The sequence below is a fragment of the Schistocerca serialis genome, chromosome 8, assembly GCF_023864345.2.
Source record: "Schistocerca serialis cubense isolate TAMUIC-IGC-003099 chromosome 8, iqSchSeri2.2, whole genome shotgun sequence".
In the NCBI taxonomy this organism is placed as follows: domain Eukaryota; kingdom Metazoa; phylum Arthropoda; class Insecta; order Orthoptera; family Acrididae; genus Schistocerca; species Schistocerca serialis.
In genome coordinates, this window is record NC_064645.1 from 296615683 (window position 1) to 296639460 (window position 23778).

Genomic DNA, 23778 nt, shown 5'->3' on the forward strand with positions numbered 1-23778 from the left:
CCATCTTCCTCCCGAATGCGAGTCCAGAGTGCTAACAACTGCGCCATGTCGTTCGGTAAAGCTGTGGAAGACCGGCAATTCATAATTTCAACTTCTGCACTGAAATTTCCGAGTGTGGGCACATCAACTTTGCAGAAAATCGTCTCTGAAGCGTTGCGGTTTCACAAATTCTGCACGTCTTAGATTCTCAGGCTGCTTATTGAGAATCACAAAAAGGAAAGAATTTCTTGTGCTCTTGATTTTTGGGCTCATAACGGAGGTGATCAGTTTTTTATAGAAGATTGTCACATGGGACGAGACCTGTGTTTCCTACATCACCCCAGAGTCCCCGCGTCAATCAATAGAAGGGCCTCACACGGCATCATCAAAGTCAAGCAGACAATCTCAGCATGCAAGGTTATGGCAGCCGTGTTTTGGGATAGACATGGAGTCTTGTAAGCCGAGTTTATGCGACAAGGGTCAACAATCAATGTAGCCGCTTACGGCACCACCCTGACTAAACTTCGACATGCTATACAGAATACGTAGTTTTCTTACTTCTGGAGTTTTGCTGCTGCATGACAATTGCAGACCCCATTTTGTCATTCGCATCCAAAATCGATCAGATCTTCTGTATGGGAACAGTTTGTCCAACCACCGTACTGTCCCGACTCGGCGCCGAGGGAGTTTCACTTGTTCCGCTACCTAAAGGAGTTTCTCGGCGGCAAGCGCTTCGCAACAGATGATGAGGTGAAACAAGCAATGAAAGACTGGTTTCTTCACAGGCGGCAGACATCTACGACAGGGGTACAAATGCTTGTAGAACCTTATGACAAATGCTTAAACAAATATTGAGACTATGTAGAAAAATACAGAAACGTGTAAGAGAAGAAGAGAAGAAAGTCTGTGATATAGGTTTTTACGTTTTACAAGAAATCAGACCTTACCTTCGGATTAAATCTCGTACTATACACACAATATATATATATATATATATATATATATATATATATATATACGAGGGTCGTCCACAAAGTAAGTTTCGTTTCTATTTCTATCCGCGGCAGCGCTACCATCGCAGTTCCGAGCATGCGCGGCAGTTACTCTGACTCAAGTAGAAGACATGGACGCCATTTTCAGATCGCTGCTGCCGATGTGTGCTTTGTAGTGCTTCTTTATAATGTCAGCCGTAATTGAAAATGCCGCCGCGTGTGAAATCAGATCCGTGGTTCGTTTTCTAAATGCAAAGAAAGTCACCAAAGGAAATTCATCGGCAAATCTGCGAGGTTTACCGACAAAATGCTGTGAGTGATTCAATGGTTAGAAGATGAGTCAGACTGTTCAATGAAGGACGTGATCACGTGCACGATGAAGAACGAAGTGGACGCCCGTCTGTGTTTACTAATGAACTGGTTCACACGATTGAATAGAAGATTAAGCACAACCGTAAGTTCACACTTAGTGCCGTTGCTATGGAAGTTCCGCAAATCTGACCATCACTAATTCATGAAATTGTTACTCAAAAACTGAAATTTCGAAAACTTTGCTCACGTTGGGTACCCAAAATGCTTACTGAACAACGCAAAAACAACGGATGGGCAGTGCACTTCAGTTTTTGACACGATACAATGAAGAAGGCGATGGCTTTCTTTCTCGGATAATCACGGGGGATGAAACTTGGGTATCGTACGACACCCCTGAAACAGAACGGCAATCATTGGAATGGAGGGACACTTCCTCCCCAACGAAGGTTAAGCCTAAGCAAATCTTGACACCGCGAAAAGTCATGTGCTCCGTTTTTTGGGACAGAAAAGGTATTTCTCTTACCATGAGGCGAAAGAATCAATTCACATGTTTACTGCGAGACCATTAAGAAATTGCGCCGTGCAATACAGAAAAAGCGCAGAGGATTACTGTCAAAAGGTGGTTGCTTTTCCCACGATATTCCACGATAATGCCCAACCTCATGTTACCAAACAACTCTTGCGGGAATTTTACTGAGACGCCTTTGATCATCCTCCATACAGCCCGGACCTCGCTCCTAGCGACTTTAATCTCTTCTTATACCTAAAATCTGTCCTTGGTGGTCAACACTTCAACGATGATGACGAGCTAAAAGAACGTGTTATCACGTTGTTGAATACACAGGCGGCAACCTTCTATGAAGAAGGCATACAAAAACTTGTGCCACGCTATGACAAGTGCCTACAAAATTTCGGAAGCTATGTATAAATGTAGTTTAACAGTTGTAGATTTTTGTACAATAAATAATAACTGCGTTTTAACCAAGTGAGTGTAGGTTGAAGTTTTCTCCGTTTTCATGCATATAAATTGGCTAAACATTGAGAAGATTCGTTCGTACGTCCTTCGGTGAGGATTGACAAGCTCGTGATATCATCCGAAATTGTGCTAAACGCATTCTCTGAAAATTATTTCGAGCAGTTAGTTCATGAGCCTACATGAATAGTAAACGGTTGTGAAAACACACTTGACCTCTTAGCGGCAAATAATCCTGAGTTAATAATGAGAATCAAAACCGATACAGGAAGTAATGAACACAGGTTTGTCGTAGCGAGATTGAATATTGTAATCCCCAAATCCTCCAAAAATAAACAAAAAACGTACCTATTCAAAGAAGCAGATAAAAATGCACTTGACGCCTTCCTGCGAGACAATCTCCACTCATTCCAAATTAATAATATAAGTGTAGACCAGATGTGGCTTGAATTCAAAGAAATGGTATAGGCATCAATTGAGAGATTTATACCAAATAAATTAACAAACGATGGAGCTGATCCTCCTTGGTACACAAAACGGGTTAGAACACTGTTGCAGAAACAACGAAACAAACATGCCAAATTTAAAGAGACGCAAAATCCCAAGGATTGGCGATCTTTTACAGAAGCTCTAAATTTAGCGCGGACTTCAATGCGAGATGCTTATAACAGTTTCCACAACGAAACTTTGTCTCGGAACCTGGCAGAAGAACCAAAGAAATTCTGGTCGTATGTGAAGTATGTTAGCGACAAGAAACAATCAATGCCTTCTCTGCGTGATAGCAATGGAGATACTATCAAAGACAGTGATGCCAAAGCAGAGTTACTAAACACAGCCTTTCGAAATGCTTTCACAAAAGAAGACGAAGTAAATATTCCAGAATTCGAATCGAGAACAGCTACCAACATGAATAACGTAGAAGTAAGTATCCTCGGAGAAGTGAAGCAACTTAAATCACTTAATAAAAGCAAATCTTCTGGTCCAGACTGTATACCAATTAGGTTCCTTTCGGAGTATGCTGATGCATTAGCTCCATACTTAACAATTATATACAACCGTTCGCTCGACGAAAGATCCGTATCCAAAGACTGGAAAGTTGCATAGGTGACACCAATATTCAAGAAAGGTAGTAGGAGTAGTCCACTTAATTACAGGCCCATATCGTTAACGTCGATATGCAGCAGTATTTTGGAACATATATTGTGTTCGCACATTATGAATTATCTCTGAGAAAACTGTCTAATGACACACAGTCAACATGGGCTTAAAAAACATTGTTCTTGTGAAGCACAACTAACTCTTTATTCACATGAAGTGTTGAGTGCTATTGATAAGAGATTTCAGATCGATTCCGTATTTCTGGATTTCCGGAAGGCTTTTGACACTGTATCACACAAGCGGCTTGTAGTGAAATTGCGTGCTTATGGAATATCGTCTCAGTTATGTGACTGGATTTGTGATTTCCTGTCAGAGAGGTCACAGTTCGTAGTAATTGACGGAAAGTCATCGAGTGCAACAGAATTGATTTCTGGCGTTCACCAAGGTAGTGTTATAGGCCCTTGGCTTTTCTTTATGTATATAAACGATTTTAGAGACAATCTGAGCAGCCGTCTTAGGTTGTTTGCAGATGACGCTGTAGTTTATCGACTAATAAAGTCATCAGAAGACCAAAAAAAACTGCAAAAAGATTTAGAAAAAATATCTGAATGGTGTGAAAGGTGGCAGTTGACCCTACATAACGAAAAGTGTGAGGTCATCCACATGAGTGCTAAAAGGAACTCGTTGAACTTCGATTACACGATAAATCAGTCTAATCCAAAAGCCGTAAATTCAACAAAATACCTAGGTATTACAATTACGAACAACTTAAATTGGAAAGAACACATATAAAATGTTGTGGGGAAGGCTAACCAAAGGCTGCGTTTTATTGGCAGGACACAGAAAATGTAACAGATCTACTAAGGAGACTGCCTACACTACGCTTGTCCGTCCTCTTTTAGAATACTGCTGCACGGTGTGGGATCCTTACCATGTAGGACTGACCGAGTACATCGAAAAAGATCAAAGAAAGGCAGCACGTTTTGTATTATCGCGTAATATGGGAGAGAGTGTCACAGAAATGATACAGGATTTGGGCTGGAAATCATTAAAAGAAAGGTGTTTTTCGTTGCGACGGAATGTTCTTACGAAATTCCAACACCAACTTTCTCCTCCGAATGCGAAAATATTCTGTTGATACCTACTTACATAGGGAGAAACGATGACCGCGATAAAATAAGGGAAATGAGAGCTCGTACGGAAATATATAGATGTTCATTCTTTCCGCGCGCTATACGAGATTGGAATAATAGAGAATTGTGAAGGTGGTTTGATGAACCCTCTGCCAGGCACTTAAATGTGATTTGCAGAGTATGCATGTAGATGTAGATATGGTACAGTCAGACTTTAATACATTTACACCTGTCTTGGTCACTGTGTTTTTCATAACAGCTGGAATCAGTTTTTATCTCTTATTTACTATTTGTCCAGATGCGGTATTCAGTGTGTACAGTTAGTGCATAGCACAGACCTATCTATTTATGGTTACATAGGTTTTAACAGACTTGTCCTATGAGACTCTCTGCCCTGGTCAGCGGTTGCACGTTTATTTACTGTGACAGTAGCGTTCGACACGACCAGGAAATGAGGCTGAGACGAAGTAACACCGCACCTCACACGCAACTGATGGAGGAAATTGTGTGATGATCGTATTTACGTGTATTTTAAAGAGATGGTCATTCTCATTCCGTTTAGAGTTTCACAGTTTCATGATATGCACACTCGGCTATCTGTTTACTGCAGAGGTAAGACACTTTCTTTCTACGAGGAGGTGACGCTCTATGCCGTGGTCATGTAGATATGTTTATGTACAGGGTTATAATTACGTTTTGCATATTCACGGGGTTTTTATGTTTTCTAGTTCGACGTCATTTATAGTCATGATAAGGTTTTACACTTGACAGACACGTCGTTTGATGTAGACGTGTGCAGTATGTAAGTAATCTTACGTCCCTGCTTTAGTCTATAGAAAGTTTTCTTCTGTAATCGAGTTAAATACGAATGCGTTTATTTGTTTTACTTGCCATTGCACCAGAAGCGACTAACGACGGGCTACATGCCCGGATACTGGTCTGGCAACGAAATAGCTTTGAAGTGCAGTTCACAGTGTACGACAAGTTGTTCTTAACCAAATACAATCAACTCTTAGTAATTAGAACCTCTGCAGTTGGTATCCTCGATAAATCGCACTAACTGTCCTGTCTTTTAAAGAAAAAGAAATCTCGATAAATCGAAGAAACTCCGTATGTATTGGTGGTCTTGATAAATCAAAGCGATTGTGATGACTGAGCATCGACAAACAAAATATAATTCGAAATCACCCGATTTGACATCGGTAGTTCAAATGTTTAGAGATTCAGCTCTTCTTTACATTCCTATGTTTAACCAAGAATGAATATCTTAGGAGAAAATGTTGCATTTGATGATTTCGTAGATTTTAACAGTTATGTAGAAAGCAGAAGAAGGAAGGCCGATTCTATCTGTATCTTCAGAAGAGGCCAAGTCATCGTAAGAGCACATTTACGCCACCCGTCCGAAAATTTCTGAGACTGATGTTATTCGTGGCGCACAAGCGTCAGCGCAGTAAGCTAATGCGGTGGCAGCTTGAACTAAGATCTGTAAACAAGAGATGTGCATTCGACCAGTCCTTTGTAAGCAGGCAGCGTCAAGTAGTGGGCTTGCAGCCGTATCGTCCTAACCGTCCTGTGTCACACATCTCTAAATCAAGTGTTCAACATATTCTCCAGATTGTTTTGAAGACGAGAAAAGTGTGTACAAAGTTTGTCTCGGACAGCTTGACCCATGAGCAAAAACCACATGTGTACACCTGCCTCGATTGAAATGCAATTCTTTCCTCGAAAAAATCTTAATGGGTGACGAGACCTGGCATTATCAATAAGATTTTACCACCCGAGAACAAACTGCAGAATTCACATGAAGCTGGCGATGTAACCGACATTGAAACCAGCGAGACGCGCGAGCTCAACATCATCACAAAGAAGGACTTTCACGATTGTTTCACGTGTTTGTATGAATGTTCTACTTTGTATTCAATTGGTGGGAGACCACAAGCATGAAAACCACTGGTTTAACTTTTCTCTATTTTTTTCTGATCCAGTCTTGAAACTTTTTGTACTAATGGGTCCATCTTTAGAACGGTAGCAGACGACGGACTGCGGTCCCGCTAGAAAACGTAATTACTCAAGCATGCCGGGGGTCGCTGAAGCAGAAAAGATCATTGATTTTTAACAGTTTTGTATCAGAAATTCTTATTTCGACTATTTCTTGAAACAACCTTGATCAGTCAGATTTTCGTTACATCGAACCCATACTTCATCGAACTATGTCTTATGTCCCTTAAATTTTGAATTATCAAGAGTCGAGTGTACATGTAACTTGCAGAGCACCCAGCATGCAAGACTTCCTCAAGCTCGATTTTTTATTTGTATCGGAAAGCCTCCTTTCGACTATTTATTGGCTGGCTCTGAGCACTATGGGACTTAACTTCTGAGGTCATCATGCCCCTAGAACTTAGAATTACTTAAACCTAACTAACCTAAGGACATCACACACATCCATGACCGAGGCAGGATTCGAACCCTTTGACCGTAGCGCTCGCGCGGTTCCAGACTGTAGCGCCTAGAACCGCTCGGACACACCGGCCGGCTTGGGTGTATGACTCGACCTATTTCCATATATTCGGTTTTCTCTTGGTTAATCAAAAGCCCCATTTTGCTGGCACTATGCCTAAGAGATCTGTACATGTCTTTCAGTTATTCTTCAGTTTCACTCAGCAACACTATATCATCTGCATAAGCCAGGAGTTTTACTTCAATGTGTTCGAATCGGAGACCATTTATTGATTTCTCCTTGAGCTACATCTGACTCCCCGTTAATCGAACTATTTTTGATGTCCCTTGAACTCTGAATTATCGAGAGTCGAGTGTACATACGAGATTTTTATGTTGTCTCGATCGCAGTAATCCTGGTGGCAGCTTGAACTAACAACGGTAAAGCACAGATGTGCATTTGACCTGTCAGTTGTGAGCAGCCAGTGTTAAGTAGAGGGCGTGCAGCCGTAGTGTGTTTATGTTGCTGCGGAGCACCCAGCATGCACAGATTCCCACAAGCTCAACACTTTTTACTGATTGGATGTGGGTGTAAGTCACCGCGAGTTCATGGTGATGCTATGCAGAACGCTTGATGCAGCCAGTTCGAGGGTTGCCGTAGGGACCCACCTGCCAGTCTCGGTCTACGGCGGCGGTTGCTGGTGGCGGCGGCGGGCTGTGGTGCTGAGGAGGCGGCGGCGGCGGCGGCGGCGGCGTCGTCCATGTCAGCTTCCGGAGGCGCCACGGCGGTTTCTGGCCGCCAGCGGTGGGTGCCGGTAGGTGCCTCAGCTGCCGTGAAGCGCCGTGGTGGGGCGCTGGCCGGTCGCGGCGGGGAGGTGCGCACGCCGCCTGGTCACTTACCTCTGCCGGCAGCCGTCCCACGTCACTGTGGGCTCATCCAGGAGGACGCTCTCCCCTCCCCTCGTCCATTTGGGGATCCACGGAACCGGTCCTGGTTTAAGGACCGGGTGATCAAAAAGTCAGTACAAATTTGAAAACTTAATAAACCACGAAATAAAGTAGATACAGAGGTAAAAATTGACACACATGCTTGGAATAACATGGGGTTTTATTAGAACTAAAAAAAGACAGAGTTCAAAAAATGTCCGACAGATGGCGCTGGACAGCAAAACGTCAGTGAATGCGCAAGACAATCGTGTATAAAAGGAGCTGTAATTAGAGAGAGAATCAGATGCGCCAGCAGTCGCAGCATGTTGACGTTACCTGAAAAGGCGCTTTTAGTGAAGCTGTATTATCAGAATGGGGAATGTGCTAGTTCAGCGTTACGATCCTATCGCCATAGGAAGGGGATTCGAACGGGTAAAGGTCCGTTGACAAATGCAGCTATGGCGAGAATGATTTCGAAGCACGAAGCCACGGGTTGTTTAGACGATAGACCCCATAGTGGCCGACCGAGCACAAGGCGTAATACTGCTGACAAGGGAACCTCCCCATCGCACCCCCCTCAGATTTAGTTATAAGTTGGCACAGTGGATAGGCCTTGAAAAACTGAACACAGATCAATCGAGAAAACAGGAAGAAGTTGTGCGGAACTATGAAAAAAATAAGCAAAATATACAAACTGAGTAGTCCATGCGAAAGATAGGCAACATCAAGGATAATGTGAGCTCAGGAGCGCCTTGGTCCCGTGGTTAGCCTGAGCAGCTGCGGAACGAGAGGTCCTTGGTTCAAGTCTTCCCTTGAGTGAAAAGTTTACTTTCTTTATTTTCGCAAAGTTATGATCTGTCCGTTCGTTCATTGACGTCTGTTTCGCAAAACCGTGCGATTAGTAGACGAAGGACGTGCCTCTCAAATGGGAACCGAAAATATTTGATTACAAGGACATAGGTAAACCGATTCCTCCACAGGAAAACACATCTTATATATTCTATACGACACTGGTGACGGCATGTGCGTCACATGACACCAATATGTTGTCGACCCACCTAACTTGTACACTTGGCGAATGGGTAAAAAGATTCTTCTACCTTGCCCGATTTAGGTTTTCTTGTGGACGTGATAATCACTCCCAAAAAAGTAATGAAAACATAAGAGTTTGACACATAAACTGCAACAAATGAATGCAACAGTTTCACAGTCGGCGCAGTTACCTCTCATCGGACGGACGGACGGACAGATAATAATTGTCTGAAAATAAAAAATTTAACTTTTCAATCGAGAGAAGATTTGAACCATGGACCTTTCGTTCCGCAGCTGCTCACGCTAACCACGGGACCACGACGCTCCTGAGCTCACACTCTCCTTGATGTTGCCTATCTTTCACATGTACTACTCAGTTTGTATATTTTGCTTATTTTTTTTAATAGTTCCACACAACTTCTTCCTGTTTTCTCGATTGATCTGTGTTCAGTATTTCAAGGCCTATCCACTGTGCCAACTTATAACTAAATCTGAGGGGGGTGCGATGGGGAGGTTCCCTTGTGAGAGTTCAGGAAGAAATGGAGACTATAGCGGGTTCGTCTATGCACGGGGAAGTCAGCGCTCGTGCAGTCGCACGTCGCACCGGCATTCCATAGACTACTGTTTGGTTGGCACTTAGGCGTACCCTCCGACGCTATCCGTACAAAATCCATCGGCATCATGAACTGTTACCTGGCGATTTAGTGAAGCGGAGGGCATTTGCGGTGTGGGCGTTTCAAAAGATGGCGGAATATGACGATTGGTTGAGTAACGTGTTGTGGACCGATGAAGCTCATTTCACGCTCCGAGGGTCTGTCAACACCCACAACTGCAGAATTTGGCCTACCGAAAATCCTAGAACTGTCGTGGAAACTCCATTGCACGACGAGAAAGTCACGGTATGGGTTGTATTTACCACATCTACCGTAATGGGGCTTTACCTTCGAGGAAATGCGTCATTCTGGTTTTGTAACTGCTACTACCGTGACGGGTGAGAGGTACGCCGATATGTTACAGAATCGCATCATCTCCAGCCTGGCTGATAAACACCTGCTGGAACGTACGATGTTTATGCAGGGTGGCGCTCCACCCCATATTGCTAGACGCGTGAAAGATCTCTTGCGCGCGTCGTTTGGTTATGGTGTGCTCAGCCGCCACTTTCGTCATGCTTGGTCTCCCAGGTCTCCAGACCTCAGTCCGTGCGATTATTGGCTTTGGGGTTACCTGAAGTCGCAAGTGTATCGCGATCGACCGACGTCTCTAGGGATGCTGAAAGACAACATCCGACGCCAATGCCTCACCATAACTCCGGACATGCTTTACAGTGCTGTTCACAACATTATTCCTCGACTACAGCTATTTTTGAGGAATGATGGTGGACATATTAGGCATTCACTGTAAACAACATCATCTTTGCTTTGTCTTACTTTGCTTAGCTAATTATTGCTATTCTGATCAGATGAAGCGCCATCTGTTGGACATTTTTTGAACGTTTGTATTTTTTTGGTTCTAATAAAACCCCATGTTATTCCAAGCATGTGTGTCAATTTGTACCAATTCCGTGATTTATTCAGTTTTCAAATTTATACCGACTTTTTGATCACCCGGTACTAAGTGACACAAGAGGCCCCATAATGACAATGTTGACTGGACTACTCTCTTTCAAATTCTGAAGGTGGTAGAGGTCGAATACAGAGACCGAAAGGCTATTTACAATTTGTACAGAAACGACCCTGGGTTTCGAACAAACCGATCCACAACTGATAATTTGCTTCCTTACGACAGATCTTTCAGAAATACTGGGAATTTAACAAAAACATCCACTGTCTCTTCATTGACTTCCAGCGAGCCTACGACAGCATCCACAGAAGCAGTCTCTACAACACATTACGAGAATTTAGTATACCCAGCGAAATCATTAGGATGATACAACTGTGCATGGATGGCTCCCAGGCAGCAGTGAAGTTCAGAGGACCAGTATCCCCCACCTTTTCAATTAAAACAGGCTTACGACAGGGATACGCTCTTTCATGTGTCCTCTGCAACCTTACATTAGAGAAAGTGGTTCGGGAGAGTAATTTACATCTGTACAATAGTCTCCGATTCGAACACAGTCAAGTAAAACTCCTGGCTTATGTAGATGATATAGTGTTGCTGAGTGAAAATGAAGAAGAACTGAAAGACATGTACAGATCTCTCAGGCACAGTGTCACCAAAATGGGGCTTTTGATTAACCAAGAGAAAACCGAATACACCCAAGCCTGCCGATGTGGCCGTGCGTTTCTAGGCGTTTCAGTCTGGAACCGCGCGACCGCTACGGTCGCAGGTTTTAATCTCGTCTCGAGCACGGATGTGTGTGATGTTCTTAGGTTAGTTAGGTTTAAGTAGTTCTAAGTTCAAGAGGACTGATGACCTCAGACGTCAAGTCCAATAGTGCTCAGAGCCATTTGAAACATACACCCAAATCCTTACTTTGAAACTGACCAGCATTCTAAATTCAGAAAAGTTCTCCAGTTTAAATACCTTGGATCACGTTTCAACAGTAAAAATATCATAACAATGGATATAAATGAAAGAATAGCCCCACGGTCAAGATGTCTGTACTCACTAAGCAACCCACTCAAAAGTAAAGCGTTGTCAATCACCACAAATATGAAGATATACAACAATATCATCTGCCCCGTAGTACTTTAAGGTTCAGAAAGCTGGATGCTTACAAAGAATGAAAGAGAAAAACTGGATACTTTCGAAAGAAAAGTAATGAGAAAAATCTGGGGACCTGTGTTGGAGAATGACGTATGGAGAATTCGAAAGAACAACGAAATTTATCAGTTAACGAAGCAACCCACTATCATCTGGAAATTAAAAAGTAAGAGACTGCAATGGGTTGGACATGTGGCTAGAATGGAAAACAACAGAATCACTAAGAAAGCATGTTAAGGAATTCTTCAGGCAACAAGACCATTGGGCTGTCCCCGTAAAAAGTGGAAATATGACATAGAGAAGGACAACGCAGCATTAGAAATTTCCACAGGGTGGATAGAGGCTGCGAGAGATAGAGGGCGTTGGAAGCAGATCGTTGATGCAGCGCGTGGTCTACAGGGCCTGTGATCGCTGAAAAGAGAGAGAGAGAGAGAGAGAGAGAGAGAGAGAGAGAGAGAGAGAGAGAGAGAAAGAGACAGACAGACAGACAGAAACCAGATGGCATTTGTAAAAGTCGAGGGACATGAAAGGGAAGAGGTGGTTGGAAAGGGAGTGAGACAGCGCTGTAGGCTATCCCCGATGTTATTCAGTCTATATATTGAGCAACCAGTAAAGGAAACGAAAGAAAAATTTGGAGTAGGAATAAAATCGAGGGAGAAGAAATAAAAACTTTGACGTTTGCCGATAACATTGTAATTCTGTCAGAGACAGCAAAGGACCTGGGAGAGCAGTTGAATGGAATGGACAGTGTCTTGAAAGGAGGTTAGAAGATGAACATCAACAAAAGCAAAACGAGCATAACGGAATGTAGTCGAATTGAATCAGGTGATGCTGAGGGAATTAGATTAGGAAATGAGGCACTTAAAGTAGCAGATAAGTTTTGCTATTTAGGTAGCAAAATAACTGATGATGGCCGAAGGAGAGAGGATATAAAATGTAGACTGGCCATAGCAAGAATAGCATTTCTGAAGAAGAGAAATTTGCTAACATCGAATACAGATTTAAGTGTCAGGAAGTCTTTTCTAAAAGTACGTGTATGGAGTGTAGCCATGTATGGATAAGAAACATGGACGGTAAATAGTTTAGACAAGAAGTGAACAGAAGCTTTCGAAATGTGGTGCTACAGAAGAATGCTGAAGATTAGATGGGTAGAGCACATAACTAATGAGGAAGTATTGAATAGGATTGGGGAGAAGAGAAGTTTGTGGCACAACTTGACTAGAGCCGGTCGGTGTGGCCGAGCGGTTCTAGGCGCTTCAGTCTGGAACCGCGTGACCGCTACGGTCGCAGGTTCGAATCCTGCCTTGGGCATGGATGAGTGTGCTGTCCTTAGGTTAGTTCGGTTTAAATAGTTCTAAGTTCTAGGGAACTGATGACCTCAGATGTTAAGTCCCATAGTGCTCAGAGCCATTTATTTTTTTGACTAGATGAAGGGATCGGTTCCTGGGACATTATTATATGAGGCATCAATGGATCACCAAGTTAGTATTGGAGGGCAGCGCGGAGGGTAAAAATTGTAGAGGGAGACCAAGAAATGAATACACTAAACAGATTCAGAATGATGTAGGGTGCAGTAGTTACTTGGAGATGAATAAGCTTGCACAGGATAGAGCAGCATGGAGAGCTGCATCAAATCAGTTTCCGCACTGAAGATCCCAGCAACAACAACAATAAGCGGGGCGCGAGTGGAGCCCAAGTGTAAATTTCGTACATATAATGGGTGTTTCACAATTCGTGTAACACACTTTTAGAGATTGTAGGGCGCCTTAGTAGAAGTTTTACACACCAACGCATGTCAGAAAACGTCATTCAACAACGTTACAGAGCGTCAAAGTTATACGAGTCGGTGCCTGTAAATATATGTACACTGGCGTCCAGAATTAAAGCAACAAATAGCTATTTCCGCGTCCTGTGTCTTATTACCGATATAATCATACAAACTGTCAACAGATGTCCGTATGATCGTGTTCTGCACGGAAGATGGCATTCCGGTCAACGGACAACCACACCAATGACGTCAGGGCATCTGCGGAACGAGTTAGTGTTTTCCGGGTAGTTTCACATCCACAATCGCTACGGACACAGTCACAGACGGTGCAGTATGGCCCAGAGAAGGTGCCCACCAGACTCTCTACGGTGGAGGGCCGGAGAAAGAAAGGAAACAGGACAGTCGCAAACTGAGGTGGCCCGATGGCTTACCGTGAATCGTTCTGTTGTTTCTCGGGTGTGGCGACAGTGTATGAAGACCGAAACTGTATCCCGAAAACCAAGGGAGGGCCGACCACGTGTGACTTCAGAAGAAAGGACCGTTATTTGGCTCGAAGGGCACGACAGTACTGCCTTAGTACTGCATGACTACTGGCATTTGAGTTCGCAGCATCCACTGGACGTGTTGTATCGAGGCAAACGGTGTACAGAAGACTTCGGCTGAGTGGCCTTTATTGTCGGAGATCTCTGACGTGTCTTCACAGAAGGGAACGTCTACAGTGAACTCATTAACATGCCACCTGGCCGGTCGAACAGTGGGCCAATGTTGTTTTCACAGATTAGCGCGGATTTAGTGTGATTCTCGATGGATTCGCATCTGCATGGATCGTGGAACACGATTTGAGGACCCAAACATTGTAGGTGGGGCAACTGCAGCTATGAGTAAGTTACCTTGGGTATTAATATCCGCTTCAGCTGTATTCAGTCCTTTGTTATTGGATCACTACCGGTTTCGTGGCACTAAAAGCCATATCTTCAGGTCAACATATGACTTCAACATTAGAGCAAAAAATCTCGGAATCGTTTTACCGAACGACAATGACAACGAATGTTAGCGCCTGCACCTACGACTTCGACGTTCTGTAGCGTCCTTGGATGACGTTTCCGGACACTGCTTCCCGTGTGGAACTTGATCTTCTAAACCCCCTCTACGACCTCGAGAAGTGTGCACCATGAATTGTGAAACACCCTACTGGTTAGATGCGGCCTGCCACGAATTCATCTCCTGCGCTAAACTCTACATCTCAGAGTAGCATTTCCATCCTACGTGCTCTGGCAGCGATCTCTGCGAAACCTTTCCACATTTTAACAGTCAGTATGGCTTTAACTTGGCGTTAAGCGGAGTACGAAAGATGGTATAAGTATAAAATGCCGATTTTTATTTCTTCATAGAAAATAGGTTTGGAGCTTTCTCTTTAATTTGAAGTATGTGTAGTTGATTATGGAACACAGTAAGTATTTTGTATTTATTTTGAAATGACTTACTCCACAGCTAATTGCAGTAGGTTCTATGAGCACTTGTTCAGTTAGGATAAGATACCTCGTGAACATTTTTGCTCTAGAAGAAGGCGATTTAAGTTAATTTCTGGTAAACAACCTGCTACATAGGCGAAAGGCTACTTACAAGATTTCAGAAACAAGTACTAAGTGAAGAATCTAGAGATATTCTTTAGCATCCTATTTATCGCACCCATCGGGCCCTGAAGACCAATTAGACTAATTGCAGTATGCACAAAGGCATTTAAGCAGTAATTTTTCGCGCACTATATATGCAATTGGAACGGGAAGAAACTCTTAATACGTGATACCCTCTGCGATGCACTTGATAGTAGTTTGCAGGAGGATGTAGGACTGTGCTTGAGATGCAAAAGTTCAGGGAATGCTTCCATATTTTCATATCAGTATCGTATACCAGTACAGCTCTCTTACTGAAGAAAGCTTTGTCCATCTGCGCCATGCGAACCCTCTTATCTTCTCTTTTTTGGCCATATGTAACATTCCTACATAGATAGAAGAATTCTCTCACTTCCACCATTACTTTGTCTTACCCAGCTTTTATGTTAGCCCCCCTAACAGGCGAAACGCTCTATACTGTCAACGCTCGGTTGGTAAAGCACAGGACTCGCATTCGGGAATGCCTGATTTCTAGTGCCTGGCTGGACATCTGTACTTAGGTTTTGCATGAATTCCCTAAATCGCTCCCACGCAAACGCGTGATGTATAAGGAAATTCAAATTCGTCAAGACCAGAAGACTGAATGAAAGCCAATAACAAGAATAAGAAATCCAATAAGCAAAACGCGAGGGGCATTGAATAAATAAAGCAACACATTTCCTTCTCGGCCAGTTTCGCTTGAAAAAATGCGGAATTTGTAGTGGGACATCAAGGAATAGGTGGTGGCGCTAACATAGCCTTCAAAATGTCGTGCATTCCAACCAGAGAGCAGTCATTCAGTTTCTTTTGCCGGAAAACCATAGCGTCGCAGATATTCATAGGCACTTGCAGTGTCTACGAGACCTGGCAGTAAACAAAAGCACGTAGAGTCGTTCGGCGAGGAGTTCGCTCAAACCTCTCCGATCTCCCGCGTGCTGGTTGGCCGTTCCCAGCTGTGACTCCTGAGATGTTGGGACGTACGGACACCCTCATTCGAGTCAAGACCTCGATGCACAGCTGCACGTCTCCGTTGGTAATGCTGGTACACTCGTCTACCAGGTGGGGTACCCAAAGGTGTGCGCCCGCTTACTTACTCGCCGCCTACGGTCTGGATCTCGCAGTTCCATCTATTTCGTCAAGTGAAGTCTGTCCCCGTTAGCTGAGTGGTCAGCGCTGCGGAATGCCACGCCAAGGGACCCGGGTTCGATTCCCGGCAGTGGCGGGAGATTTTCTCCGCTCAGGGATTGGGTGTTGTGTTGTCCTCATCATCATTTCATCTTCATTTACGACCCTCAAGTCATCCAATGTGGCGTTGAATGCAATAAGTACTTGCCCTCGGCGGTCGAACTTCCCTAAATGGGGGACTCCCGGCACACAATGCCGTATGCTCGTTTTCCATTTTTTGGTCAAGTGAAGGATGCACTCCGCGGAAAGCAGTTCTTGCATGGAGAGGTTATGGATGCGGCAAGACGTTGGCTTCAACGTCGACCAATAGAATGGTATCACGCTGGCATCCAGGCCCTTGCAGTACGGTGGCGTAAGACCGTCGAATTGAACGAAGATTATGTTGAAAAATAGGGTTTTGTAGCCAAAAGAGTGGGGATAATCCAATGTACTCGGGTCCTAAATAAAACCAATCTGCTTGCAGAAAAAGATGTGTTGCATTACTTCTTGAACGCCCCACGTAGATCATGCAGCGGTCCCGTTGCTGCAGGCGGCTCGGCCTATGTGACATGCCGCGCACGTCTCTGGTGGTGAGCGTCAACCGTGAGCTGTAGCACCTCTCAGCCACATTCGATATCAGCCATTGGCGGAGATATTAAACCTTAACATAAATGCCAGGACAGTTCCTTTGGAAACAACGTAGCCAACTTCCTTCCCAATACGTCATCAACTGGAGCATGTATGATGTCGTTAACAACACCATTTATTAACATGACTTTAAACCTCAGTGTCAGTCCCTTTGACATACTTCCATAATTTTGTTCAAGCTTGGTACATAACGAAATACAGGAAAAGAAATACGACAGAGTAACAGGTGAAAATCCCAAGGAGGCTTAAATTCATGTCGTCGGCGAATCCATTAGAGTTAAAAGTATAGGAGATCAGATACAGACCTATATAAAATATCGATAAATCAGAGTGGATCACATTCGTATTCCCATAAAAGATACACGCATGTTAGAAAGCGAAAACCATTGGAAAAAACAGGGAAGGAATGGAAAGACCAACACTGTGAGTAAGAAGTAATAATAATAATAATAATAATAATAATAATAATAACAGGTTAGCAGTCTAATGCGTGGTGGCAGAAGGATGAGGATGAGGGGGAGGAAGGGAACCTTGTCCATGCAGAATTTTTTCTAGGTCAGTGATGGCCATTGCCTTGACGGAAGATGACCTTTTGGGCAATGGTTTCTGGTCACATTCCCTCTCTTTTCTGCGTTACTGGTTTTTATATCTGCTTTTCTCGAGGAGTTGAGGCTCTTCTTTCCGTCAGTTACAGATTAAATTTCAACATATTATTTTGGAAATTGGTTTTACACTGAAATATATTATAATGTACTGGTAAAATCTAGGTTATTTCTCGATTTTCAGATTCTGTGACTAATACTTGTGTGTCACACGTCAGAAGTCTCTCTTCATTCCCACATCAATACAAAAGCTTTGGAGCAGTTTTTAGGACAGTGTCCGAAGGCAACCTGTATCTGTACTGACGGCACCAAAACCAGTGATTGTCAGGAGTGAGTACTGTATACCATGTTTGCAGAAGTCTGCACTATTGAAATCGTAACTGTGAAACTTGTTGCTATACGAGATGCACTACGTTTCTGCTCGCAGAGCATATCTACGAGGGCTGTTTTTCTTTTTCGCTTCCAATCTGTCGCGAAACTAAAACTCCAGTGAAACTTTGCACAAATGTATTGCGCAGTGTCTCTAGTCTGCTGGTCCATCGCGCCACGTCGCACTTTCCAGTTCTGAGCACATAAAGATACCTAGAACGGTAGAGTTTCCCGCCAAGTGTGTGTCGTCATTAGATTTCTTCAGGTGGAATGGTTCTGCCTGATTTCACGCAAACCACATAACGTCATAGCGTATGTGTCAAGTCCGGCAATGGTGTATGGACCTTGACGCAGGACGGATAGAAGTCCATGATGCAAACGGTCAAGGAAGGAAGCGAGAGCCAACCGATAATCTCCTTCTGCGTGTGGCTCAGGCGATTCGAGAAAGTCGTCTATGAAGCGGAATATTGCGATCAGGCATTGTCCTTCTTCATGATAGCGCTCGGTCGTAAACAGCAGCTGCAACAAAGACGCTCTTGCAGCATTTTCGACGGCAGTGGTTTTATCATCCACCTTACGGCACGAACTTTGCTCCTACTGATTTTCATCTCTCATATGGTCCGTTGGCTATGAGGACATCATTCTGTCGCAGCCACCTAACTGCAAACCAGCTTAGAGAATTGGCAGAAAGCACGTGTGGCTGCTTTACATGGCGACGATATTGGAAAATTGGTACAAGGCTAGGACAAATTTCTGTGTCGAAGCGGCGACTATGTAGAGAAGTAGCTGGAAGATGTAGTTAACTGTTGCAAATAAAACATTTTTGATTTTCAATGTTTTTTCGATTTCGCGACCGATCGGCCACTGAAAAAAAAAATTCTTTATATATTTATTAGTGAGTGATTCATTACCTCTTCAAAGAGCAATTAAAAATTTTAGTACTTGTTTGACTGAAACTCCCATTTGTGTACAGAATTATCGAAATGTTGAAATCGATGTATGAAGAAGGCGTTCCGGTTAACTTCGCTTGGGCTGAAATTATGCTATGGGATCAGTGTCAACAGTGCTTTCCACCGCTTAACAAAAGAAGCTGTAGTGACAAGGACTCACTTCTTGGACTGCAATCCGACAGTAACGATATGTAGTGAATAGAGGTATGATAGAAGACTGGCAAGAGAAATGGGAGGAAACAAGACACAGAGGTAAGAACTACGCAATAATTCACTCATCGGTCCCATATTCCACGAAATCCCATAGATATTCAACGTCTTGGCAATCCGCATCTCTAATAACCATTCAAATTCAAAAATATTCACAATTTGCACATTGTAGAGACACCTCTCTTTTCTTTGGAGAAGGAGAGGACGCGGATCACTTTTCCTTTGGGTGCCTCAGGCTACATGGAAGTTGTACAACCCTTTTACGAGAACTTGTGAAGCTTGGTCAAGCGTTGACAATCTGTTTGGCTGCTTTGTTAACATCTCAAGGTGACGGACTTTTAAACGCGATGTACAGATTCTATGTTCTGCAGGTACCCGCGGCTGAGAGCAATGTGTCACAGACAGCGAACTACGCAAATGCGTTCTACAATATCTGAATTTACAATAAGTGCGCGGCCGCGCCGGGTTAGCAGGTACAGTGGTAGACTCCAACTCTGGGGTTCCTCGGTCAAGTTACGCCTAGGAGCGGTGATTTTTACTCGTTCCATTCCCTTCAGGATGGCCCCAGGTGCACTTAGCCGTCTATCAAATTGAGTACCGGGGTTCTTTCCTGGATACAGAAGGCGGCTGCGTCGGTTGACTTGCAATCCTCCCTTTCCTGCTATCGCGACGAAAGATAGGCTGCGCTCTGCCTACAGTCAGGCCAGGAACCCGTTCACCAGTTCACTACTACAGAATTAAAATTCACTTTTTTAAAATCTCATCTTTCTGTGAGAGGCACGTCACCGACTGAATCATTCTATTCAGCAATATTGTGTGTGTTGGAAGCAGAATGAAGTATTATGGCTGCTTAGCAAATAACACCTTCACTTGTTTTCTTCATGATTATTCATTCTTGGCTGAGTCGCTTCATTGTTGTCAGGAAACGTCCATTTAGGAGCTCAGTGATAGGAACACAATGAAACAAAGATAGGAAACGTCCGTGCTTATCCATGGTCCTTGCTACATTCTGTCTGCAGTCTACGTCTTTGTTCCAAGGAAATAGCTCCAGGATAATTTAACGTAGAATACGAGTAAATCACGCCAGCCCAGTCCGCCGGTGGAGTGTGGTTTTAAGTATGAGACACGCACTGACACTGCGTTCATTTCCTGGTTAGTAGTTCAAATAATGTAGCCGCCTCTAATGCGGGCACCCTTGATGTCATTGACGGTAACTTCAGTGAACGATACCGACTTGAAAAGAGGTCTCAATACGGCTTACCATTTCCTTCACCTACCAAACGGGTGATGGGTCAAATAAATAACTGCGTCATGCGGAGGACTTGAATGTTCCTTTACACAGCGTATTGTTGTTTGCGTTGTGACACAGGCAGTGCTGAAATGCCGTGTCAGCTCATAGCACACTCCTCTCAGTCCATACCAAGGACATTGCCTAAATTATCGTCACCAATATCATGTGTAATTTCTCTACGAGATTTTGCGGATAGGGTTTTGCAGAGAGGATTTTACCCAAGATTTTGGGGCACAGTTTATCTGTCACAAACTGTACAAAACACCTCTCGCCTGCTCTCAGCTTTCTGCTCGAATGCTTCTAACGAACATGACCAGAATTCGAATCAGCTAAGGCTGACTCGAGGACACAATAGTAGCGTGCCAATGGTCACAAGGCCATTGCGATATAAGCGCAGTCGGTTTCCTGAGAAAGATAACACAAACAGCGAATGTCGCAGCTGCGATCCATGTTATTAAATTTCAGGATGCAGCTAAAATGAAGGCTAGTTAGGTTTTCTCCACCGATTCCCTCTCTCATTGTACTTATAGAGAAGTGCACTGAAGTTCGGGGAAAGTTCTACAGGGAAGAATGGCAAAGCAAGCATTTAGAACCTGACACTTTCTAGAGCTGCGGTATCTCCTGTTTCGTTTACGAATCTGTCCCTGTTTTGTGCTGAATTTGCACTCTTGGTGTGCATCTTGGTCCAAACTTACCCGTGTGAATACTGAAGAGTGTTGCCCTTGAAGGGATGAATGAATTTAAAAATAAACGACTTACGTTTGGAATAAGTACGTGAGCTCCAAATTGTCTACTAGACAAAATTGTCTAATACACATCACGAGCGATCTAGAATAATGTCATCTAGAGAGTCCTTCGGAATTCAGGCGTTTTATTTTTTACCCGACATTCTATTCCTCAGCTTCATTAAAAGGCGCAATCCTTTGAAGGGTTCAAATACATCGAAGGAGATTCAACTGCGAAACAAGAAAAAAATTACGGGAATAATACGCTAAAGGAGAGCGCAGCCAATGAAATCCAGAGGGAAACCTAAATGTGGTTTGAATCTCGTTCTCCGCAATCCGATCCAGTAAATTTACAACTACGTCTCTGTGCTCGGAGATAAAAATCAAAATATGCCTTAAAAATGACAGACAAAAAGGGAATCGTGTTACTTACATCATATCTTAGAAGAATGTAGAAAGGCAAAACTACGTTTAAGGCGTTTGGAGATGTAGAGAAAGCTTTTGAGAATGTTGACTGGAAGACAGTCTGTGGAATTTTGAAGGTAGCAAGGATAAACTATGAGGAGCAAAATATTACATATACCTTGTCTAGAAAGAAGTTTGCAGTTGAGTCGCAGGACATGAAAGGAAAGCAGTGTACAATGAGCAAGTAGTAAAGGAACAAGAAAAATTTGGAAAAAGAATTCAAGTTTACGGAGAAGAAATGAAAACTTTAAAGATTTCCCATGACATTATAACTTTGTCAGAGAAAGTAAAAGATTTAGAAGATAAACAGATTGAGTAGTGCCTCGAAAAGAGGTGTAAGATGAATATCAACAAAAGCAAAACAAAGGTAACGGAAAGTAGTCGAGTTAAGTCAGGTTATTCAGTGGGGGTTAAATTACGAAATGAGTCACTAAAAGTTTGGGCAGCGAAATAAATAACGATGGCAGAAGTAGAGAGAATATAAAATACTAACTCATAATAGCTAGGAAAACGTTTCTCAGAAAGAGAAATTTGTTAACTTGAGATTTATATTCAAGTGTTAAGAGTATTTTCAGTATGTGTTCGTCTGGTGTGTAAGTGTGTTCGAAAGTGATACCTGAAAGACGCAGTAGTTCAGGCGATAAGAGAATTGAAGCTTTTGAAATGTGGTGCTACAGGAGAATGCTGAAGATTAGATGCGTAACTCCGATAATTAATCAAGACTTACTGAATGGAATTTGGAAGAAAACATATAGTGCACAACAAAAAGAAAGAGGAATCGGTTGATGGGACATAGCCTGAGTCGCCAAGGCTCATAAATTTCGTAATGGAGGGTGGTGGTGGGCGGGGAACAAAACTTTCAGATGAGACGAAGCCGGTTCAAAAGGATGTAAGATTTAGTAGTTACGCAGAGATGTGATTTGCACAGGATAAATCAGCGTGGAAAGCCTGCAGCGATCCAAACTTCAGAATGAATACCACATCAAGAACATGCAACACCTTTAGGACGATAACTAAGGTAGGAGGCTATTTTTATGTATGTCAATCACAAACGAAGACGTATAATGTATTTATTTACTCATTGCTTACATAAACACGCGAAAAGTTATTTCACTGAGGTCGGCGATGTGGCAGGAATCTACCATCGTATGTTAAAATCCAACTGAATTTGTTGAAGGTAAAATCTTCTGGGTTATCAGACCGCGTCATGATCCCTTCAAACTTCTAATGTATTCTACGTTGGCGCTGCCCTGCTGCGACCTTCTTCAGGAATCTTCACGAGTCACACGTTAGGGGTTGTTAAGATACGCCAAAATTTTGGTTGAAATCTCAGTCCTATGTGAAAAATTTCATGGCACTGGTGATGATCATTATTCCTTCAGATAAGGGTGCTAACTTTGGCCGCACCCTTAGTGCGGACTGATAGGAGTATTTTAGGGAATATGAAAGTCATCAACATCATGCAGTTGCTCATCTTACCACCACTCACTCGTCAGGGAAGCGAAATGGTAAACAGTATCGATCAGGTCTTTGTCAAGAAATCTTCGGTGTCCCGGTCGGCTGAACAGTTTGAGCCAACCGGGGTGATAACCTTCAACAAATTCAGTTGGATTTTGATATACGATTATTACGTATTTAAAGTCTTCAACGAAAACGGAATGGCCGTTATAATTTTCCCCCGTAATAACGTGTTAGTGATCATTTTAGAATTATATAATAGGCACGCTACACTGTGTACTTCACCCTGATTTTGAATCCTCCTTTTATCAAGTATTATTCAGTTTCGTTATTGGTTCACTATATTCAAAACATATGTTTCGAGTTGAGGTAAACAAAAGTATAGAAATATTTGGGGGCTTAAAGACGGAGCATCTGACATTGCCTTCGTATCGGCCACTAATTCCTTTCATCCTAATTACAGGGTCAAACTAATCTCCACCGACGAAATTCAGAAGTTCTTCAAGGATTCTTATGAGTATTCTTGTGTAAGGCCCACATGTATAGTGTGGCTCGTTACACAGTAAGAATGCAATAACGATTTACTGGGTTTGTTACCCCACTTACTTTTCTTCCAGTGAAAATACCTCCATAACACTGTATAATCTTGTGATAGACAATCATTAGAATGCACAACACAAAACAAAGCAACAGCTCAGCATAGCGTCATTGTGACGCTCTTCCACTGGACTTAGCGAACTCATACATGAGCTGAATATAGACCAACTCTTTGTCAGAAAACTTATTCATACTGCTGTGTATTGCTGACAACGTAGAACTAACACTGTCGGCAAACAAACTCGAGCAGTACTGAATTCTGTGTGATATATTCATCTCCCCATCAACGACAGT

The 23778-nt window shown here is 43.1% G+C and overlaps 1 protein-coding gene across 1 annotated transcript in view; it reads right to left on the reverse strand.

The window, feature by feature from the left end:
* Positions 1-7699, reverse strand: part of LOC126416143 (putative inorganic phosphate cotransporter) — a 195167-nt gene extending 187468 nt beyond the window's left edge. Inside the window, exon 1 of the mRNA XM_050083690.1 lies at positions 7593-7699. Coding sequence (XP_049939647.1) covers positions 7593-7686 — 94 coding nt within the window. The 5' untranslated portion in view covers positions 7687-7699. The remainder of the gene's footprint in view (positions 1-7592) is intronic.
* Between the last annotated feature and the right edge of the window lie 16079 nt (positions 7700-23778).